This window comes from Lolium rigidum, chromosome 4, assembly GCF_022539505.1.
Source record: "Lolium rigidum isolate FL_2022 chromosome 4, APGP_CSIRO_Lrig_0.1, whole genome shotgun sequence".
In the NCBI taxonomy this organism is placed as follows: domain Eukaryota; kingdom Viridiplantae; phylum Streptophyta; class Magnoliopsida; order Poales; family Poaceae; genus Lolium; species Lolium rigidum.
In genome coordinates, this window is record NC_061511.1 from 184,325,793 (window position 1) to 184,345,992 (window position 20,200).

A 20,200-nucleotide genomic window follows, 5' to 3' on the forward strand; every position below is an offset into this window, starting at 1 on the left:
TATATATAGGTGTAAAACCTAGGGTTCCCCAAAAACCACTTCGAACCACTTTGGAGTCCAATTCCCAAACTTACCAAAATTGGAAACCTAGATGGAAAGGGATTTCTCCCTTTCCTTCTTGTTTGGCTAGCCAACTAGGTGGAGTCCACCATGGACTCCACCTTCCCACTTGGTGGGTTGGCTAGGGCTGGTGGAGTCCCTCCGAGACTCTACCTACCATAGTGATTTATTCTGGATGATTCTAGAATCTTCTACAACCTTCCATAAATGCACCGGATCATTCTTAAACTTGGAATGTGACTTCCTATATATGAACCTTATTCTCAGGACCATTCCGGAACTCCTCGTGATGTTCTGGATCCCATCCGAGACTCCCAATAATATTCGATATCCATTCCATATTCCATATCTACTTAAAACGATATCGAACCTTAAGTGTGTCAGCCTATGGTTCGCGAACTATGTGGAAATGATTGAGACACTTCTCCGATCAATAACTAATAGCGGGACCTGGAGATGCATAATAGCTCCCACATATTCAACGATGACTTCGTGATCGAAATAACCATTCACATAAAATAATGATTCCCTTTGTCACGCGATACTTTACTTATCCGAGGTTTTGATCGTCGGTATCTCTATACCTAGTTCAACCTCGTCTCTGATAAGTACTCTTTACTCGTACCGTGATATGCCATCCCTTGTGACCTAGTCACATGCTTGCAAGCTAATTGGATGGCATTTCACCGAGAGGGCCCAGAGTATATTTATCCGTCATTTGGATGGACAAATCCCACTATTGATCCACGTGCTTCAACTTATACTTTCCGAATACTTAATGCCACTTTTATAACTACATATTTATGAAGTAGTGTTTGATGTCATCAATGCATTCATCCGGTGTAGGTGATTAACATGATCTCATGGTCGAATGATTAAGCTACTATGTATCTTAAAGCTTGTAGCAAAACGAACTAAATGACTTGATCATATGCTATGCTTACTATGGGTGTATGTCCATCACATCATTCACCTAATGATATGATCTTGTTATTAATAACATCCAATGTTCATGATCAGGAAACCATGATCATCTATTAATCAACAAGCTAGTTTAACAAGAGGCTTACTAGGGACTTTTTTATGTTTACAAAACACACAAGTATTAATGTTTCCGGTTAATACAATTATATAATGGGATTTAAATATTTATCATGAACACTAATATATAACAATAAGCACTTTTATTATTGCCTCTTGGACATATCTCCAACAACATAGTCATTGTTGGGGCACAAAACTTGAGTGTTTCAACCGATGGGTTGGGGCCGTTGAGTATGTGACCAATGCACCATCGAGTGGGGCGCCAATCACTGAATGGGGACCTCTACAACAAGATGTCTACAAGCACAACAACAAGAAAGGCGGCCACAAAGCCTTTGGTTTGCACCATTTTTATAAGGAGCTTGCCACCAATGAGAAGTGGATTTGAAGGTACTATGAGACCACACCAAAGAGGGCTAGGCTTAGCCAAAGGGAGGAGGCCGATGATAAAGCGGTAAACCTCAAGAAGAGGCCGGAGGGTGTCAAGATAGCAAAAGAGAACAAGAAGAATAAGACGGAAGGTGCCGGTGCCTATAAGGAAGAGTTCAATACCATCATTGAGACAAAGAAAGCATTGGCGACCGAATGCAAAGATGACAAGGAGGCTAGGTGGACTGAGCTCCAAATATTAGAGGAGGAGAAGTGGCGTTCCAAGTTGACGGTAGAGGAGCGAAGGATTGCACTTGAAGAAGAAGAAAGGGTGACGAAGGAGAAGAAGATAGAAGAGGAACGGCTAGCACTTGACATGGAGAAGTTGGCCAAGGAGAGGGAGGATGCCGACCGCATCATCATGTTCATGAACCCAAACACATTGGATGGCAAAGCTAGGGCATATTGGGAGATTACTCGTGCGAGCATCTTGGCCCGAGAGAGTGGTGGTGGTAATGGTGATGGTGGTCGTGGTGCTCTTTGAGGTGGCTGAGATGGTGGAAGAGGTGGCCAAGATGGTGAAGGCCTCACTTTTGTAGCTAACTTACTCGATTTGATGTAGTTTGGATTATATTTACTCATGTTTGTATTATGGATATGTGCCATGTGGTATGGAGATTTGAAAATGATGATGAAAAAAATTTAGTCCTCTAAATTTTTTGAGATTGAATCCGGCGGCCGAAGTTTAGAGGAGAAAAAAATACATAAATTCACTTTAGTGATCCATTTTCTCCTCTAAATTATTGGAGTTGGGTTAGATATGCTCTAAGTACTTCAATGATCAAGAAACTAAAAACAGACGGATCCTAGGGATTTCGCAACTTGGCAAGAGAACCAAATAAAAATATCTCATACGTCGTTTGATCCTTGTTTCATTCAAATACGCCCATAAAGCCTCAGAGTTGATTAAAAATACAAGCAAGCCTGTGGGAGCAAGTCCTTGGAACAAGATTCTTTGTTGCTCGAATAACCACTATGGTTGATCCCGAAGTGAAGAATCCCGAGCAACCATTGAGTCATCGATGTTACTCCCTCAGTCCACAAATAAGCATACATGCGAGTTTTTCAAGATAAATTATGAAATGGAGTGAAAAATGCATTGGAAAGATGTATCTCCCCTCTAATTCTTTCACCTCCAATAAGCTAAGTGCTTGTAGAAAATAAGGAGAAAATATGCTCAATATTACGGGGTTTGGTTTCCGTGAGATGAGAGAGAAGCAATTAAAGTGCATTGGGAAGATATGAGTATACTCTCTTGTGTACAAAGTTTACAGCTTGATGCCCACTTATTTAAGGACGAAGGGAGTAGACCTGAAGAACAAACCTCGTCGGAGTCGTCACAGCATTCACCTGCCGCGTACGACGGGATCTAAGAAAATAAAGCATACCGGAGGGGCATGCATCCCCCCCAATCTACGTGGATGTTCATCTCCCTAGGCGGGCGGAACCGAACACCTAAACCCCAACAAGCCTCATGAGGAAACGAGAAGCATCATCGCCATCAGAAGGAGCAACCCGCAGGTGATGAAGATGATGAACAAGCACGTCAGAGCACCAGCTCGAAACTAAACTACTCCCACTACTCCTTCGATGCTTCTCATCGGGATAATCTTTTGATCCATTGCCACCTCCCACATCAAGATTGTGCCACCACAAAAACCTAGAAGTTTATTCCCGACTGTAGGCCGAACACCCAGAACAGGGGTTCCCCTACCTCCCCAGGTCAGTGTAGCATACAGAGTGGAGCATTCGCAAAAAGAAAAGGCGAAGAAACTTGCAATGGAGGCGATGGTTTTTGGAGAAGGGAAAGAACCCACACATACTACCTAATCGATATCTTACATTGATGCATGGTTCCTAGTTCACATAAATGATGGCCTTCAGACATGTGTTTAGCTATCTGATGAGAAAATTTCATTTGTCCATAGTAGATGGGTGTATTACAAAAGAAACCAGCAAATTTGCAGGTACAACATATGCTTCTCATCAGGCTTCACTCGGACCTTGGCAGTCATCCAAGCTGTTTAGAAAAAAATCTGACCGAGAGTGGACTTTTGGAGCAGGTGCTTGGTGAGCACCCGTATCTATACCGTGTATACTGCATCAAGATTCGTGCAAATTCTTTTTTCCCCTCTCAAACAATTTCTCATTTTTGTATCTCTCGCACCACACAATGTTTGAACAAAAAAAATTGCAGATCATTTAAACATAATAATTAGAACATGGGAAAAATATTTTGGATTTTTTATTTCATTGTGTAAATATATATTTCAAGAATTTATTTTGAATTTTAAATAATTTGAAATTGCACAAAAAAAATCCGAGCTATTTTTGTCTCATTCCATTTGTTATCTATTAGTGAATTGCAAAAAAATCAAATCAAAATATTACATAATTTGAGAGATATAAAAAAGAGAAAATCAAAAAGTGTGAGGGTGCGCAGAGCGCACCTGCTCTCTCACACTTTTCCCTTACCCATATGTACATTGAACTTTGGAAATTCTTTCTTGGTTTGGTTGGATTAGGGAAGTACACATGTAGTCATTCCGAAGTAGCTAGAGAGAGCACAAGGAACATAGGTGGGTTCGAGCGATGCAATCATTTCACCCAAACATTTTGCACACGATTCAAGCGTCAAGCTTCTGCTGTTGATAGCAAATACGAATGCAGTTTGATGCCAGACACTCTTCACCACGATGTAAACAATATGGTCATCATGCAAGCTCAGGGTGGGGGCACCGCTGACAAACTTCTCCCAGGTCAGCTTCTTCTCCCCATCCAAGATCTCATGCAACAAGAGATGCAGGGAACTCCAGTCGGTGACCGATATGTCGGACGTATCAAACGTGAGACTCTTGTGCCAGACATCCGAAGAGATGGATCTGGTCCATGTGGTAGCCGTCCAACCGTGGTCATCTCGTCGATTCGTGTTGAAGCAGGCAGGCCCTCTGTGAAGCTCTAGCTCGATAAACTTCATCACGCCGTTGTGCACTGTCATTTGACGATATGGGCGTTTTGCACGGTTTTGACCTTCAAACTTCACGAAGAACTCTGTGAGAGTTTCACACGGTTCCGGCACGGGCACGGCCACGAAGCGGATAGTGGGGCTCTCGTCCAGGACGTTGCATAGGAGAACGCCCCACCAGAGATCGACCCAGCCTATTAGGCCAGGTCCTGCGTGTACCACGCTCGTGGGATAGTGAAGTGCCAGCTTGAGCATGGCGTTCTGTGTTTCCATGTCGTCGGCGATCCGGGCCACCCGAGTGCACCATGCTTTGCTGTCGGAGCGGTAGATGTACAGGGTGTAGTGGTGGCTGGAATCGAGCACGACGAACTGTACAAAAGGGAACACCACGGCGTAGTGCTCGACGTCATCGTAGATGGGCAAGATGGCAACCTTCATTGAACAGATAGCTGGGTAGGGCCCTGGGAGGAGGTAAAGGGATGGAGCACCTGGCCCCGCTCTGTAGACGAAATAGTCCGTGTAGCTCCACTGGTTGATGTCGCCGTCGCCGTCCCAGAAGGGGATATCCAGAAGGACCAAACCTCCTGCCACACCGATGATACTAGGCTTAGGCTCTTCAGAGAAACGCTGGCGACCCGTGAGATCGTAGCAGCGGACGAAGCATAGCGAGAGGGCCGGCGGACCGCGGATTTCGAAGGACACATCGACGGAGAGGCCTTCGCTGTTCTCGGTTGTCGCAGAAGTTGAGTTGTGGCAGTAACTGATACGACAGTTCTGGTCCAAGAGGATCTCGGGGTAGCAGCCAGACCGGGAAGAGTAGGCTGGCATGGCGGAAGAGAGGTAGGGCGCCGGCGAGGAAGACATGGATTAGGGAGGAGGCGGCGGAGGAGATTCGGGGAACTAGGGTTTTGCTTCAGTACCTCGGGGAAAACACGCGGGGTGGAGAGGACAGGTTCGGTCGGTCGGTAGTTTTTTAGTCTGACGGGCAAGGGCAACTCTGTTCGATCGGGTCCTTTTTAGCGTATTTTCGAACACCTCTGCTCGGTTTCAAAGATGTGAACATCAAGTACGTTTTCAGAGTACAAAAGCGTTTTCCCGTGAAAACGAACACTATTAAAATTTGGGAAGATGCAAGGATTCCGAGTAGTGTATCCCGGTCCGCAAAGTCATCAAGATTCTAGAGGGCAGATTTTACTAGTATCCAAACTTTGCGATTTACTAACTGAACCTGTTACTGAACCTGTTACTAAGGTGAAGAATTAACCAATCAAGCTTTATGTCATGTTGATCTTGGTGATATCACTGCCTGGATTCTCACGAAGACTGGAATATTATCCTAAACTTGCTGAATAGGAAAGCTAGTTTGTGAGAAGAATTGAAAGCAATCAAGGTGTTGGATATAACTAACCTGAAATTCTTGTTCATATGCTCTGAGCTGTTATCTGGTGTGAAAATCAACTTCGTGAAAATCAACTTTCACAAAAGTGAGGTCGTTGTCCTGGGGGCTCAGGCGGAAGAACAAGTTAGGGTGGCCAACCTCCTGAACTGCAAGCAAGGTGTTGTCCCCTTTAACTACATGGGATTTACCATGAGTGACCGCAGGGTGACAGTGGCCGAAATGGAACCGCTGGTCAACGCGGTGGCACCTAGAATGAAGCCCTGGCAAGGAAGGTTCATGTCACCAGCGACACAAATAACCTTGATTAATGCTTGTTTATCCAACCTATATTTACCATGGGGTTGTTCTTGCTGGTGGACGGCACCCACTACAGTTTTGATAGACACAGAAACAAGTTCTTCTGGGAAGGGCAAGGCAATAAAAAAAAGTACCACCTGGTGGCGTGGGAAGATATCTGTATAGCCCAAAGACCAGTGTGGTCTTGGGGTGGTGACTACCAAACTGATGAATGTCACCTAGATGTCTAAATGGATCTGGCGAATGCTAATGGAAGATGATAGCAAGCTGCTCTCAGTTGCTCAAGGCCAAATACCCCGTGGACCAGTTCTTCTCGGCCACAGCAGCGGGTGGCTCCCTGTTTTGGCACAGTATGCACAAGATTAAATCGATGTTCAAGTTGGGAGCTAGATTTTTCCCTGGTGTGAGAATTCCAACGTGTTGTTCTGGACTGATCATTGGACCGGTGACGATGCCCTCAGTGTGAGGTATTCAAGACTCTTCTAGATCTGTTCAGACCCGGACATCACGCTTGAACGGGCATATGAAGGAGATGGGTGGAGAATTTTCTTCCGTAGAACTTTTGGGCATGAGGAGTCCAATCAGTGGCTTATGTTGGTTCAGGAGCTTGAAGAGGTGGTGACAGCCGAAGGAGGTGACAAGGTGATTTGGAAATTGGACCGGTCAGGCCGGTTCTTTGTGAACTTGATGTATAAGCTGCTCTGCCATGGTCCTCAGCTGCCCCTGGCGGTGCCCATCTGGTAGACAACGTTCTCCCTGGAAAAAAAATCTTCACCTAGCAGTTGATGAGGGGAAGATTGCACTCAAATGTCCTTTGGAGTGGGGTGCGGTCCATGCTCGGAGTGACATGGAACCCAATGCCCAGAGTTGAGTGGTTAGGGATTGTAGAGGGGATGAACACGAAATCCAAAAGGGTCCTTGAAGTTTTTTTTGCTTTCATTTGTTGGGCTCTCTGGAAAACGCGCAATGAATTTACAATTGAAGCCAAATTCCCTCGACAACCTGCCGACTGTATTTTTCTAACCAGGCTTAACATGCAGCTATGGCGACCGCTTGAAAAGTGCAAGGACGAGCTACTGCTGGACAAGCTGGAGGTGTTGCTTAAGATCAACTTCGTCCAAACCTGCACACCAGCCCCAATCCGACAAAATTCGGCGTGGTGTTTCTTTTGATGTTTTCCAGTGCTTGTAATCTGGTACTTTAAGCCTACTGTAAAGGCAAGGGAAGTGATTTTAACTACGTGTTGGTACCTATGGTGGCTGCATCGCCGGCGGTCTAGGGATGAGCCGGTTCCCCCTATGGCCAAATTTAAATTTTCAATTCTTGCTATTGTTGCAAATGCGGAGGCGGTGAAGTCCAAGCGAAGCCAACCGGCTGATTACAAATGGAGCAAACCTGGCCCAAAAGAGGTAAAACTAAATGTTGATGCCTCTTTTTTTGAAGAATTACATGCAGGATCAGTTGGGGGTGGTTCTACGTGACTATGAAGGCAAATTTGTTGCTGCACGTACGTCGTACTTGCCACATGTGATCTCAACGCAACTTCGCAAGTGGCGGAAGTTTTAGCCATGAAGGCCTCTCCCTAGCTAATGAGATGGGCATCGCAAATCTGATCGCGGAGTCTGACTCCCTTGAAACAGTGGAAGCTTGCTCGTCTGGGCATCGGTGGTACTATGATTCGGCAGCTATTTTTACAGATTGTGTGGACTTGATTGCGGGGTTAGGTAATGTGAAGTTTAAACACTGTCCGAGGGAAGCCAACAAGGTGGCAGATGAGTTAGCAAGGTTTTGTTTTCAGAGTTCTAATTCTTGTAATTGGGTCGATGAACCCCCTAACTTTATTCTGCAAACTCTTCTAGATGATGTAACAGTTGTGTGACCCGCGGCAGCAGGTTCCAGACGCACTCTTTTCCTTCCAGGTACCTAAGGGGCTGGAAGGTTTTTAATGAGGCGGCCTACTGTCTGCTTAATATAGTGGTATATTTTCAAAAAAAAATAAAAGGACAATGCAGAACACCATATCCTGCAGGTCAAAGCTGGCAAATGCGCACGTCAAACTTAGTGGCCAGTGCCCGGTTTGTGATTTTTCAATTCTATCGGGCTAAATTGATGTGGAGAAATCTTGGTCAGGACATGAAGATCAAGGAGGGGGTGTCAAATGGACAACTGCAGTGGGGTTTCCTTCTTCTTTTTTATGTCCAGAACACCTAATGTCGTCATTGGTTCCCGAGGTCTTCGTGGTGGCGGCAGGGCGGCGTGGTGGCGTGAGGATGGCCGGTCGGTCGCCGGTGCGCGGCCGGCAGTGCCCTCCCGGCCCAGATCTAGGCCCTTTGGGCCCCATCTGGGTCTGGGCGGACCCCCTCAAGCTTGTTGACGCCGCTTCCTGGAGGGGGCAGAGGTGGGTCAGCGGGGAGGAGAGGTGGCGGTGCTGCTAGCCGGCATGCTGCATCAGGTTGGCGGAGACCTTGCGGGCCAGTTTGGGCCTGACCGGGCCAGAAGGGTCCAGTGTGTCTCTGCTGACATGTCCGGTCGGCTACCGCGCAAGCGGTGGAGGTTGTTCCCTCCCGCTCGGCTACAGTGCTGCTACCTCCAACCCTGTTGTCTCCTTCTCTTTCGCTAGGCCTCGCGATGGTGACCACATTGAGACGACGGGGATGGCTTCAAGACCGCGGCGGTGCATGCTGGTGGGCGGCAGGTTGGGTGGAACACTCTGAATCGTTTGGGGGTGGGTGGTTGCGGGGGTCGGGAGAAATTCTTGCCGGCTCGTCCGACACCGGTGCGGTGGCGCCTGCGGGTGCCACCTTTCCTTCCTAAAGGGCGCCGGGTGTACCCCTACCTACTTCCCTCCGTGTACCGGGGGAAACCCTAGGACTAGTCCGGGCAGCAGCGGTGTTGTCGTCGCTTCCTTGTTGAAGGTGTTGTTTGGTATGCGGCATTTCAGAGTGCTAGGAGTGTGGTGGTTCTTCTACGGAAGGCACGGCGGTTGCGGGTTGTCCTCGTTTTTGTCGATCTGCATGTATCGGCATTTGTTTCTTTTTCCTTTCTTTGTGTTTTTCTTTGGGCTTGGTTGTGCTGCGGCCCCAGCATGTGTGTTGTATCGTGTGGTTGCTATATTAATATAGAGGGGCGAAAGCCTATTTCGAGGAGGTGACAACAAACGAAACAATAGGTGTAACTTGCTGGTATTTGTGGTGGGAGCGAAGGCAAACCATGCATAGTGAGAAGGTACAGTCTCCAGTCCAGACAGACCAGCAATGTCGATTGTGGCAATGACAGCAAACTTCAGGGCTTCTTATTCATTCAGCTAGACCGAAGAAGGAAAGTATAACCTGGTTGAAGCCTCCACGTGATCATGTTAAAGTAAATGTGGATGCTTACTTTGATGAGGATTCTCTTCGAGGAATAACGGGGGCTGTTGTTTGCGCAGCTGAGAATTTTACTGCAGCAAGCAATTGCAGATAGGCGCTGATGAACCGTATTTTGCTTGCTCGGACCTGGGATGTAACAAAATTGTTATGGATTCTGATTGTTCGGCCGTGGTCGAGATAATGAAGAATGGAGCACACGGATGGCGTCGCTGCGGCAATTTTCGATGATTACTACTACCTCCATTCCAAGGATTAAGGCGTACGTGTATTCCAAGGAGAAATTTGACCATAAAAATTGAGCAATAAAATCTTGGTTATATTATATGTAATTAGTATCGTTGGATTCATATTGAAAAACACTCTATAATGATGTTAATATCATACAAATAATCTTTATATATTTAAAATAATTCTTAGTCAAATAAAAAACACGTAAAACGGGGACGCCTTATTACTTGAATCGGAGGTAGTATCACCTAGCAACTGATTCCTTGAAGGTCCACTTAAATTATCAACCGAGGGAACCAAACATCATAGCTCATGAATTAGCTCATTTGGCAAAGAGTTCTAAGCAATCTGTCTGGTAGTAATGCTGATCTCTAGGCAATAGGCGTACACTTACTTTACCACTTTTAATCTCCGATGTAACACTTATTGCTAATATATAAAGTCTAAAGAGGTAGTAAGCTGTGAAAAAAAAACTCTTTCTGTAGATTTCATGCGAAATACCCTATCTGGTTTCTGGGGTGTGCTTAGCAATACGGTGGATATGATAACCTCAATACTTAAACGTAAAATGAAAAAGATTGTTGTATTGTGATCCAAATTCATATACTAAAGGGAGGCTAACTTCTGACGAGCGGAGCGAGGCCCGTCGCCGGAGGCTTGGTACGGTACGAATCGTTGGCACCGCCTATATATACATCTTGTAAGCCGCCGGCTAGGGTTCATCAGATTATAAGATAACCCACGGTGTTTGTAAACACCTCCCGATATAGTGAAGTTTTGCTGGCTGGCGCCCGTGGTTTTTCCCCTTCTGTGTTGGAAGGGGTTTTCCACGTTAAATCTTGTGTTCCCTGCGTGTGTTCTTGTTTCGTTCTTCGTTATTTGCTTGTCGCTTTTATAATAAAGATTGTCTTGATAAAAAAAATTGTGATGGATGATCATATCTATTCTACATTATCATGCTTACTGGGCAGCCAAGACTATCCTGATTTTTTAGTTCAGTGCTAATCCATTCTGGAGATCCTATGTAGTAGGGTTGCAGAAGCGGATCCCGCATAGTCCCGCAAATCAGGATAATTAGCACAAATTACACGACAGGATATTAATCCGAATCCACCTAATTTGTGATGTTCGGAAAACAATCCGCCCCGCATAGCGCGCCGCTTGCAACCCTACTATGTACGCAATTACATGATGACTGATCAATAAACTGGAACATACTGATCTTTAGGCAATAAGCATTCGCTAACTTGGCAACAGAGCCAAATGTACACAGATATGTCTGGAGTTTGACTTCCCTTCATGCAAATATGTGCACCAATTCTCACACTTCACTGGAACCATATATGTGTTTTCAAGTCGCTGCACCTGCTGCATTTTGTCATAGTAGGTGCATTCAGAGCTGCCTATTTCCTAGTTAACATAAATGTCGAAATTTAGCTTCCAGGTACATCTATTTAGCAATTTGATGTCAAATTCCCATTTTTCATCGGTATGCACAAAACTTAGATACACTATATCTTCAATAATTTTATCAATGCGTGCCCTCCCACAAGAATCCAGCAAAATTTGCAGATGAAATGGTCCTCTCATAAGGAAATGCTTCACTCAGTCTTTTGCAGCCACCCCAGCTGCATAAAAAGCCCGGCAAGAATTACTCGACGTGACAGGGTAATCTAGTTTTTTTATCAGTAGCAACACACAGGTTATGTGACAATAACGGAATTCCGAGTAACATGAGGAGGTACCTTCCACGCATACATCAGGAAGAAAGCAACCGTATCTGCTGACCAGACAACTGCAAATGATTTCACGAAGAATGGGATGATAACGTTGATCAGAGGGACCACGATAAACAAATAGTTGAGAGCCTCTTTCTCCTTGTTTGAGCAGTCACGGGCCCGAAGAGAAGGTATAGCTGCAGAAGTAGATAATGATCAGTATTGCATTGCAGTTTTTTTCTTTCTTGGGTGTCGTCAGTAAATCAAAGTATTCACAAATTACTATTTTTTAGACTACAGTTCCAAATCGATGCAACATCGGAGAGGCTGGATCTTATTTATGTTTCTTGTATGAATTTGGTGGCTTATGCAATATGAATATGCATCCAGATTAAAATTCAAGTTGCAAACTGAGAGTTACAGCGAACTAAACTTTAACTTTCAAAAGTGTTTTATTTCTTTTTATTGTGGAATAGCATCACTTTTGTTTCATTTCAAGCTATGGTAAGCCTGGTCAGTTAACCGCAACAATTCGTCCGAAGTTCTGATGATAACAAATTCAGTAAAGATACTTGGTGGCTATAGTGAAAGATTACAATGAAAAGGGATGTCTGCTGCAACTCATTTTTCCAGCCAACATATATAGAGGTGTAGAACACAAACAAATAAGACTGGTTGCCTTTTAACTTCTTCGTTTTAATAATGGAACACAACGTTTGCTGTCTGGTATGGCAATTGTCGAATGTTGACGGCAAAAACTAGCAGGATAACTAGGCATTAGTTTGCTGAAAACGCATCTCTTACTTACTGAACATCCAGATGGACCACATCCCCATGAGCCTCCAAATGTCCGGCTCGCTGGAGGGGAAGACGAGGTTGAAGGAAAGGGCTCCGCCGGCAAGCATTGAGGCGTACGCCTGGACCTCGAAGATGGTGTACAGAGTGGATCCGGGCACGGCGGGGTTCTTGCTAGCGGTGGACGCCCTCGGCGCAAACGTCGCCGCGGTCTTCTGCACTGCCTGCTCAAGGAGGACACCCACTGTATCAGTTAAAGCTTGAGGAATTTCGCCGTGCAAACGGGGTCCAAGTCCAACGCCGAAGCAGTACCGACCTTCTTGAGCTCCTTCTCGATCTTGGGGTTAACTACTGGCGGCGGCTTCTCGGCCGACGGTTCGGCGCCCTCTCCTTCCGTTACCGCGCCAGCGGTAGCACCGTCGGAGCCATCGGAGCCAGCCCGCGTTAAAGTGGGCCGCCGCCTCCGGTTGGCGCTGACAGCGCTTCTACAGGGAAGAGACGCCGCAGGCAATCGCAGCGCAGCTGCGACCGGCGGGAACGCGCAGCCGCCGCTGAGCGGGATGTTTAGCAAGGGGTGCATCGTTGTTGAGGTTTTCTTTCTGCGGGGAGGCTGGAGGGGCGGGAGAGGCGAAGGGATGGGGAACGGGAGGTCCTCCCGCCTTCACCTTCTCGCCGTGGCCGCCCCCTCGAACACCGTGGCTTTTCTTCTGTCTGTCACTTAGTAGTGGACAGTAAGATGAAGAAATACGCGAACTTTTTTTAAATAATACATTTTTTATTTCAGAAATAATACTCGATTTTCACTTTTTGCAGGAATAATACACCGTCGGGATCCACAAACCTGAGTCTTCAAAATCGGGTTTCTAAAACCCGAGTGCCAGGGAATTTGGGCCTGCCGCGGAAAGTCGGGCGCCCTGACCCGAGTGCGGGCTGTCGGCCACGCGCGATCCTAGTGCGCCGTGTCGAGCTGTCGGCTGGCCAGGAGCAGGCCTTGTTGGGCTGGAGATTTCCCGAGGCTAGGGAATCGGGCTCCCTGATCTCGAGTCGGGCCCTTTTAAATACGCCCGTGGCCGAGCGAGGCCGACGCTCCTCTTCTTCCTCTGTCAGCTCAGTTCATCTCCTCTCTCTCTCTATCTATCTATCTATCTATCAATATATCTATCTCTCTCTCGTTTTTGCTCTCAGCTCCACCTCCATTTTCTCTCATTTAAGAGCGATTTGTCCAGCAATTTGTTGTTGTTTGACCACCAAATGATGTAGAATCACCTAATCTATAGATGAGTTAGTTTTTGAGGCGTTTTGGTGGAGGTGCTGTTGGAGGAGGTGGTGGTGGTGGAGGAGGAGCTAGTGGTGGTGGTGCTGCTGTGTGGTGGAGAAGCTGGGCTGCTAACGGAGTTGTTTGGCACGCTTCAAGGGTAAACCCTTATCCCTAATATTAGATGGTATAATCATGCATCTTGTGTTCGTTAGCTTGGCATATTAGTTACTGATATAGGTACCGGTAGAAAATATTTATGTAGTTGGCCGTCGCTGGTATTTTTATTTATTTACGAGGGTAGGTGCTAGTTTTTTTTTACGAGTTCGTAATTTATATGGGTGAGCAGATATGTCAGATGGAGTAAAATTCGTTGTTTACTTCGGTAACGGCACAGTCCGAACAACTCCGATAGGAGCTGATCTGAGTGAGTTTCAGTATGAGAAGTTGCATTTGCCAAACCCAAAAACATGGCGGGTTTGTCAGTTGAAGGAGTGGTTGACCATGAATTTCGGGCTTAATCCCGAAGCATACACTGTTGGTGTGCATGCTTTGTGGAGCATCTCAAGTACCCAAATATTTTGGCGATTGAAGCCGATTGAGCGGACCTCTCAGTGGGTGCACAGTTTAGAAGCGTGCGAGCACAGGGGAACTCACCCCATCGCCTTAATGGTTCCCGTGGCGAAGGAGGTCAATTCCCATGAAGGCGAGGGTGAGTTTCATCCAGGGGAGGTTTGTCCATGGATTCGTCGAAAAGATGGGGGATTCTTATATGGGGGATCCATCTGACAACACACTGAAACACAAGGAAACATTCCGGGGTTTTTTATAGGCTAGAAGGGGTGAGTTTTGGCGGGAAGATGTGAGCTGCAGGGTTGTGGCGGGAAACTTGGGCGGGAAAAAGTGGCGGGGAATTTGGGCGGGAATACATGGCGGGGAATTTTGGCGAGAAATTCACTTCAAATTAATACTACAACTGAAATTAAGATACATTATAGCTGAAATTAAAATACGGCTTATCACTACAACGGAATTTAATATACAATGACAAACTAAAACTGAAATTAAGATACATAGCCAGTACGACACATCACTTTACTTTCCCTGCGTCCACCGAGGCCATTTTCCGGACTTGTTGCCACGTTCTTCTGCCGCTTGCATCTCAGCAGCTATTTCTCTTAGTCTCTTCCTTTCCGCTTCACGAGCCTCCCTGCACACATCTTCCTCTGCAAACCTACGTGCAGCATCATCATCCATCCTCTTCTGATTCACCTCGCGATTTCGAGCTTGTTCCGCCCTTAATTTCTGGATCTCCCTCTCTCGCTCTGCTTTAGCATTAGCACGAGCCTTTTCCTGACGCTCCTCCTCAAAGAATGTTGCCCACACACGCTGATGTTTCTCCTCAACCTCCTGGCGCGCCCAATCCAGCTGCTCCGTGTCTATCCAGTGAAACCATTTGCATAGGGGCGGGGGAGACTGCAACACAAACAGTAACATTAAACCACATTCATAAATAAATTTATGCATAAATAAAACTATGTCAAAACATATCGGCGGCCTAGTGGACGACGAAGCTGAACTTCGGGGTGGATCATGCTCATAGTTCGCACACATGAAAAATTTCATGTCAAACTGATCAGAGAAATCATCCACCTGCTTAACCTTCGCAAGACGCCCACACCAACACCGCTCCGCTCTCACACCCGGGGGCAAACTTGCAGCCTTAGGCTTCGCCGACCTAGACTCAGCAAGGAACACCCATGGTAGCTAAGCGTGAGACGGTAGAAGCACATGTGCAGCGAAGTGTGCTGATACGTCTCCAACGTATCCATAATTTCTGATGTTCCATGCTTGTTTTATGACAATACTTACATGTTTTGCTTGCACTTTATAATGTTTTTATGCATTTTCCGGAACTAACCTATTAACAAGATGCCGAAGTGCCAGTTCCTGTTTTCTGCTGTTTTTGGTTCCAGAAAGGCTGTTCGGGCAATATTCTCGGAATTGGACGAAATCAACGCCAAACATCCTATTTTTCCCGGAAGCATCCAGAACACCGAAGGAGAGTCGGAGGAGAGCCGGGGGCCACCACACGGGTGGGCCGCGCGGGCCACACCCTGGCCGCGCCGGCCTGGTGTGGGGCCACCCTGTCGCCCCTCCGACTCCGTCTCTTCGCCTATATAAGCCCTTTCGACCTAAAAACGCAGCACCAATTGATGAAACTCCAGAAAGACTCCAGGGGAGCCGCCGCCATCGCGAAACTCCAATTCGGGGGACATAAGTCTCTGTTCCGGCACCCTGCCGGGACGGGGAAGTGCCCCCGGAAGCCATCTCCATCGACGCCATCACCTCCATCATGCTCCGTGAGTAGTTCCCCCATGGACTACGGGTTCTAGTTGTAGCTAGTTGGTATTCTCTCCCCCATGTACTTCAATACAATGATCTCATGAGCTGCCTTACATGATTGAGATTCATCTGATGTAATCGGTGTTGTGTTTGTCGGGATCCGATGGATTGTTACGTTATGATTGTCTATCTACAAAGTTTATGAAGTTATTGTTGCTTGCAATCTTGTTATGCTTAATGCTTGTCACTAGGGCCCGAGTGGCATGATCTTAGATTTGAGCTCTATAATTATTGCTTAGATTGTATCTACAAGTTGTATGCACATATCTATGTCCGGAACCAAAGGCCCCAAAGTGACAGAAATTGGGACAACTGGAGGGGAAGACTTAGATATGAGGATCACATGTTTTCACGGAGTGTTAATGCTTTGCTCCGGTGCTCTATTAAAAGGAGTACCTTAATTTCCAGTAGATTCCCTAGAGGTCCGGCTGCCACCGGCTGGTAGGACAAAAGATGTTGTACAAGTTTCTCATTGCGAGCACGTATGACTATATATGGAAAACATGCCTACATGATTAATGATATTGATGTTCTGTCTTAATGCTATTTCAATCCTATCAATTGCCCGACTGTAATTTGTTCACCCAACACTTGTTATTGGAGAGTTGCCACTAGTGTAGATAGCTGAGAACCCCGGTCCATCTTTCATCATCATATACTCGTTCTACATGTCATTGGAAGTAGTATCAACTATTTTCTGGTGCCATTGCCTCTGTGTTACTATTACTCGCTCGCTGTGTTACTTGTTACTACTGCTCTCATATCATCGCTACTTTCACATCACCCCTGTTACTAGTGCTTTTCCAGGTGCAGCTGAATTGACAACTCGGTTGTTAAGGCTTATAAGTATTCTTTACCTCCCCTTGTGTCGAATCAATAAATTTGGGTTTTACTTCCCTCGAAGACTGCCGCGATCCCCTATACTTGTGGGTTATCAAGACTGTTTTCTGGCGCCGTTGCCGGGGAGGCATAGCTCTACTCATAAGTTCACCTGGGGAGTACACTCTACCTCTCTCTGTGTCTTTGTTTTATTTTATTTCATTTTGTTTTGCTTAGTTTACTTTTCTCTAGTTTATTTGTGCTTAGTTTATTTCTGTCTAGTTTTATTTTGCTTAGTTTACTTTTATTTAGTTTGTTTTTGTTTTGTTTTATTTTCCCTATATACCCAAAAATCCATAAAAATTTGAAAAATCGAAAAATTAAAAACTGCTATTATGGGAGAACCTACAACCTATTTGAGCTTATAGTATTATATAATAATTATAGAGAATCAAGAGCGGGAAAAGTGATGAGTGTTGTGATAGAAAAATTGAATACAATTGCTAAAATCTTGCTTAAACGCCATGATATAAACTGTTGCTCTCAACAGGACACTAAACATCTTAAATTTCAATGTGGCTTTAGTGAGGAATTTTTAATTAAGAACTATAATTGGAATAGCTATATTCATTTTGGGTTTGAAGAGGTAGAACAATTTGTCATATTTATGGGAGCCTCTGAGATAGAATCCTTCATGGTTAAAAATTATGAAACTTGTGTTGTTTGTAAGGACCTTAAAGATTATGTCTCTTCTATCCTTAATTTTTGCAATGAAAGTTACACTGATAATCCTTATATCATTGATTATAAAGAGAGACTCATTAATGCACAAGAATGCACTCACAATTTGCAGGGACCTGTGGAAGAAGAAATTGATGAACATGAAAGCTCATTGGATGAAAAAGAGGAGGAAATTGATGAACCTGAAAGCTCATTGGATGAAAAAGAAGAGGAGAGTGATGAACAAAAGGAGGAAGAATGGATTAGCTACCCATGCCAACCTTCTAATGAGAGCAACTCTTTATCTCTTACACTATTTGATTGTCCTCCATGCTTACCGAAAGAGGTTGAATGTTATGTTCCTGTGGATCTGATGACCCACAAGTATAGGGGGTGTATCGTAGTATCTTCGATAAGTAAGAATGTCGATCCCAACGAGGAGCAGAAGGTGTTGACAGGCAGTTTTGATGAAGGATTCACTGTAAATGCTCACAAACAAGTAGGGGGTTTTGATGTAACAGATGAATAAAGTACGAGTAAGTAAAATGCGAGAGAAATAATTGCAGCGAGTGGCCCAATCCTTTTTAGCACAAAGGACAAGCCGGTTTGTTTACTTATAATGACCAAACGTTCTCGAGGACACACGGGATTTTAGTCTAGTGCTTTCGCTACATACAGACTGATTAATCTTCATTGTTTTGATAAGTGTTGTGTGGGTGAACCTATGCTAATGTACCGCCCTTCCTAGGACTAATACATACTTGTGATTATACCCCTTGCAAGCATCCGCAACTACAAGAAAGTAATTAAGATAAATCTAACCACAGACCTTAAACTCTGAGATCCTGCGATCCCTCCTGCATCGATATACCAACGGGGGTTTAGGTTTCTGTCACTCCGGCAACCCCGCAATTGGCAAACGAGTACAAGATGCATTCCCCTAGGCCCATAAATGGTGAAGTGTCGTGTAGTCGACGTTCACACGACACCACTAGAAGAATAACACCACAACTTAAATATCATAACATTGAATATTACTCAACCATAATTCACTACTAGCATTTAGACTTCACCCATGTCCTCAAGAACTAAACGAACTACTCACGAGACATCATATGGAACATGATCAGAGGTGATATGATGATGAATAACAATCTGAACATAGACCTTGGTTCAATGGTTTCACTCAATAGCATAAACAACAAGTAGAAATCAGTATCGGGAGAGTTTCCCCTATCAAACAATCAAGATCAAACCCAAATTGCTACAGCGGTGACGATGTCCAGCGGTGGAGATGGCGGTGATGATGGTGGAGATGATGATGATGGTGATGGAGATGATGTCCAGCTCGATGGCTGTGACGATGGCGTCGATTTCCCCCCCGGGAGGGAATTTCCCCGGCGGATTCCTGCCCGCCGGAGAGCTCTTTTCTCTGCGGTGTTCTCCGCCCCGCGAGGCGGGCTGTAACCCTTCGTGAGGATTCCTCTGTGGCTTAGCTCTTCGGGACGAAGGGTTTCGCGAAGAAAAGGAGGCGAAAGAGGCCGAGGGGGCCCCACACCACATGGTGGCGCGGCCGAGCCATGGGCCGCGCCACCCTATGGTGTGGGCTCACCCCGGGTCCAGCTGGCTCCCCCTTCCGGCTTCCTCCATCATCCGGAAAAATAGGATTTTTGGTAAAACTTCCTTCCACAGTTGATCTTCCGAAATATCGCATCCCTGACGGTGCTTTTTCCAGCGGTAATCCTGGCTCCGGTGCTCGATCTCCAAATAATCATGAAACATGCAAAATAGATGAAATAACATAAGTATTGTGTCCCAATATGAAATATATCAATGAATAACAGCAAATTATGATATAAAATAGTGATGCAAATTGGACGTATCAACTCCCCCCAAGCTTAGACTTCGCTTGTCCCCAAGCGAAACTGAACTCAGTAAACAGGACCACATGTTTATGGAGTGAAGAGTCGATAAATAGAATACGGACAAGAAGCATCATATTCATTCACACAAGACATTATAGTAAACAACTTCCTCATATAACTCAACTTGAAACAAGTATAAGGTAATCACAAATAAAGGTGCATAAGAAATCATAATTGGTGATGGCAAACTTTGTTCTTGGTCAGAGAACAGTTAACAGATTATACTTATCTATTGAGCAGCGCTCTCATATTAAAACTTATGGTAAACTTGCATACTCAATCGTATTAATCATTGATGACTTTCAAAGCTATATTCATTCAGATAAAACTTGTACTAAACAAGAAAGAGTAAAGACATGATGAAGCAAATCACAATATAATAGTTTGATCACAACAACTCAAATGCTTGCTTGAGATGGAGGGAAATAGGTTTATTGACTCAACATAAAGTAAAAGACAGGCCCTTCGCAGAGGGAAGCAGGGATTAAATCATGTGCTAGAGCTTTTTCAGTTTTGAAATCATATGAAGAGAATAAAAGTAAAGTTTTGAGAGGTGTTTGTTGTTGTCAACGACTGGTAGCGGGTACTCTAACCCCCTTGCCAAACAGACCTCCAAAGAGCGGCTCCCATGAAGGACGTTATCTCTACCAGCAAGGTAGATCATCCCTCTTCTCTTTTGTTTACACATGTATTTTAGTTTATTTAAGGATGACACTCCCCCCAACCTTTGCTTACACAAGCCATGGCTAACCGAATCCTCGGGTGCCTTCCA

The 20,200-nt window shown here is 45.3% G+C and overlaps 1 protein-coding gene across 1 annotated transcript; it reads right to left on the bottom strand.

The window, feature by feature from the left end:
- Window positions 1-10,993: 10,993 nt before the first annotated feature.
- LOC124646599 (protein RESISTANCE TO PHYTOPHTHORA 1, chloroplastic-like) lies at window positions 10,994-12,966 on the bottom strand. The gene is made up of 4 exons (XM_047186701.1): window positions 12,620-12,966; window positions 12,317-12,527; window positions 11,536-11,705; window positions 10,994-11,418 (listed from the first exon to the last, which is right to left on the bottom strand). Exons 1-4 carry the CDS (start codon window positions 12,881-12,883, stop codon window positions 11,392-11,394), a joined length of 672 nt encoding a protein of 223 aa, XP_047042657.1. The 5' UTR covers window positions 12,884-12,966; the 3' UTR covers window positions 10,994-11,391.
- Window positions 12,967-20,200: the final 7,234 nt, after the last annotated feature.

Bases quoted from the DNA above. Each gene is read 5' to 3' on its own strand.
- LOC124646599 (XM_047186701.1), bottom strand. From the start codon at position 12,883: ATGCACCCCTTGCTAAACATCCCGCTCAGCGGCGGCTGCGCGTTCCCG. The intron at 12,528-12,619 runs GTCGGTACTGCT...CTCCTTGAGCAG, and splicing joins TCGAGAAGGAGCTCAAGAAG to GCAGTGCAGAAGACCGCGGC. The intron at 11,419-11,535 runs GTACCTCCTCAT...CTTTTTATGCAG, and splicing joins TCCTGATGTATGCGTGGAAG to CTGGGGTGGCTGCAAAAGAC.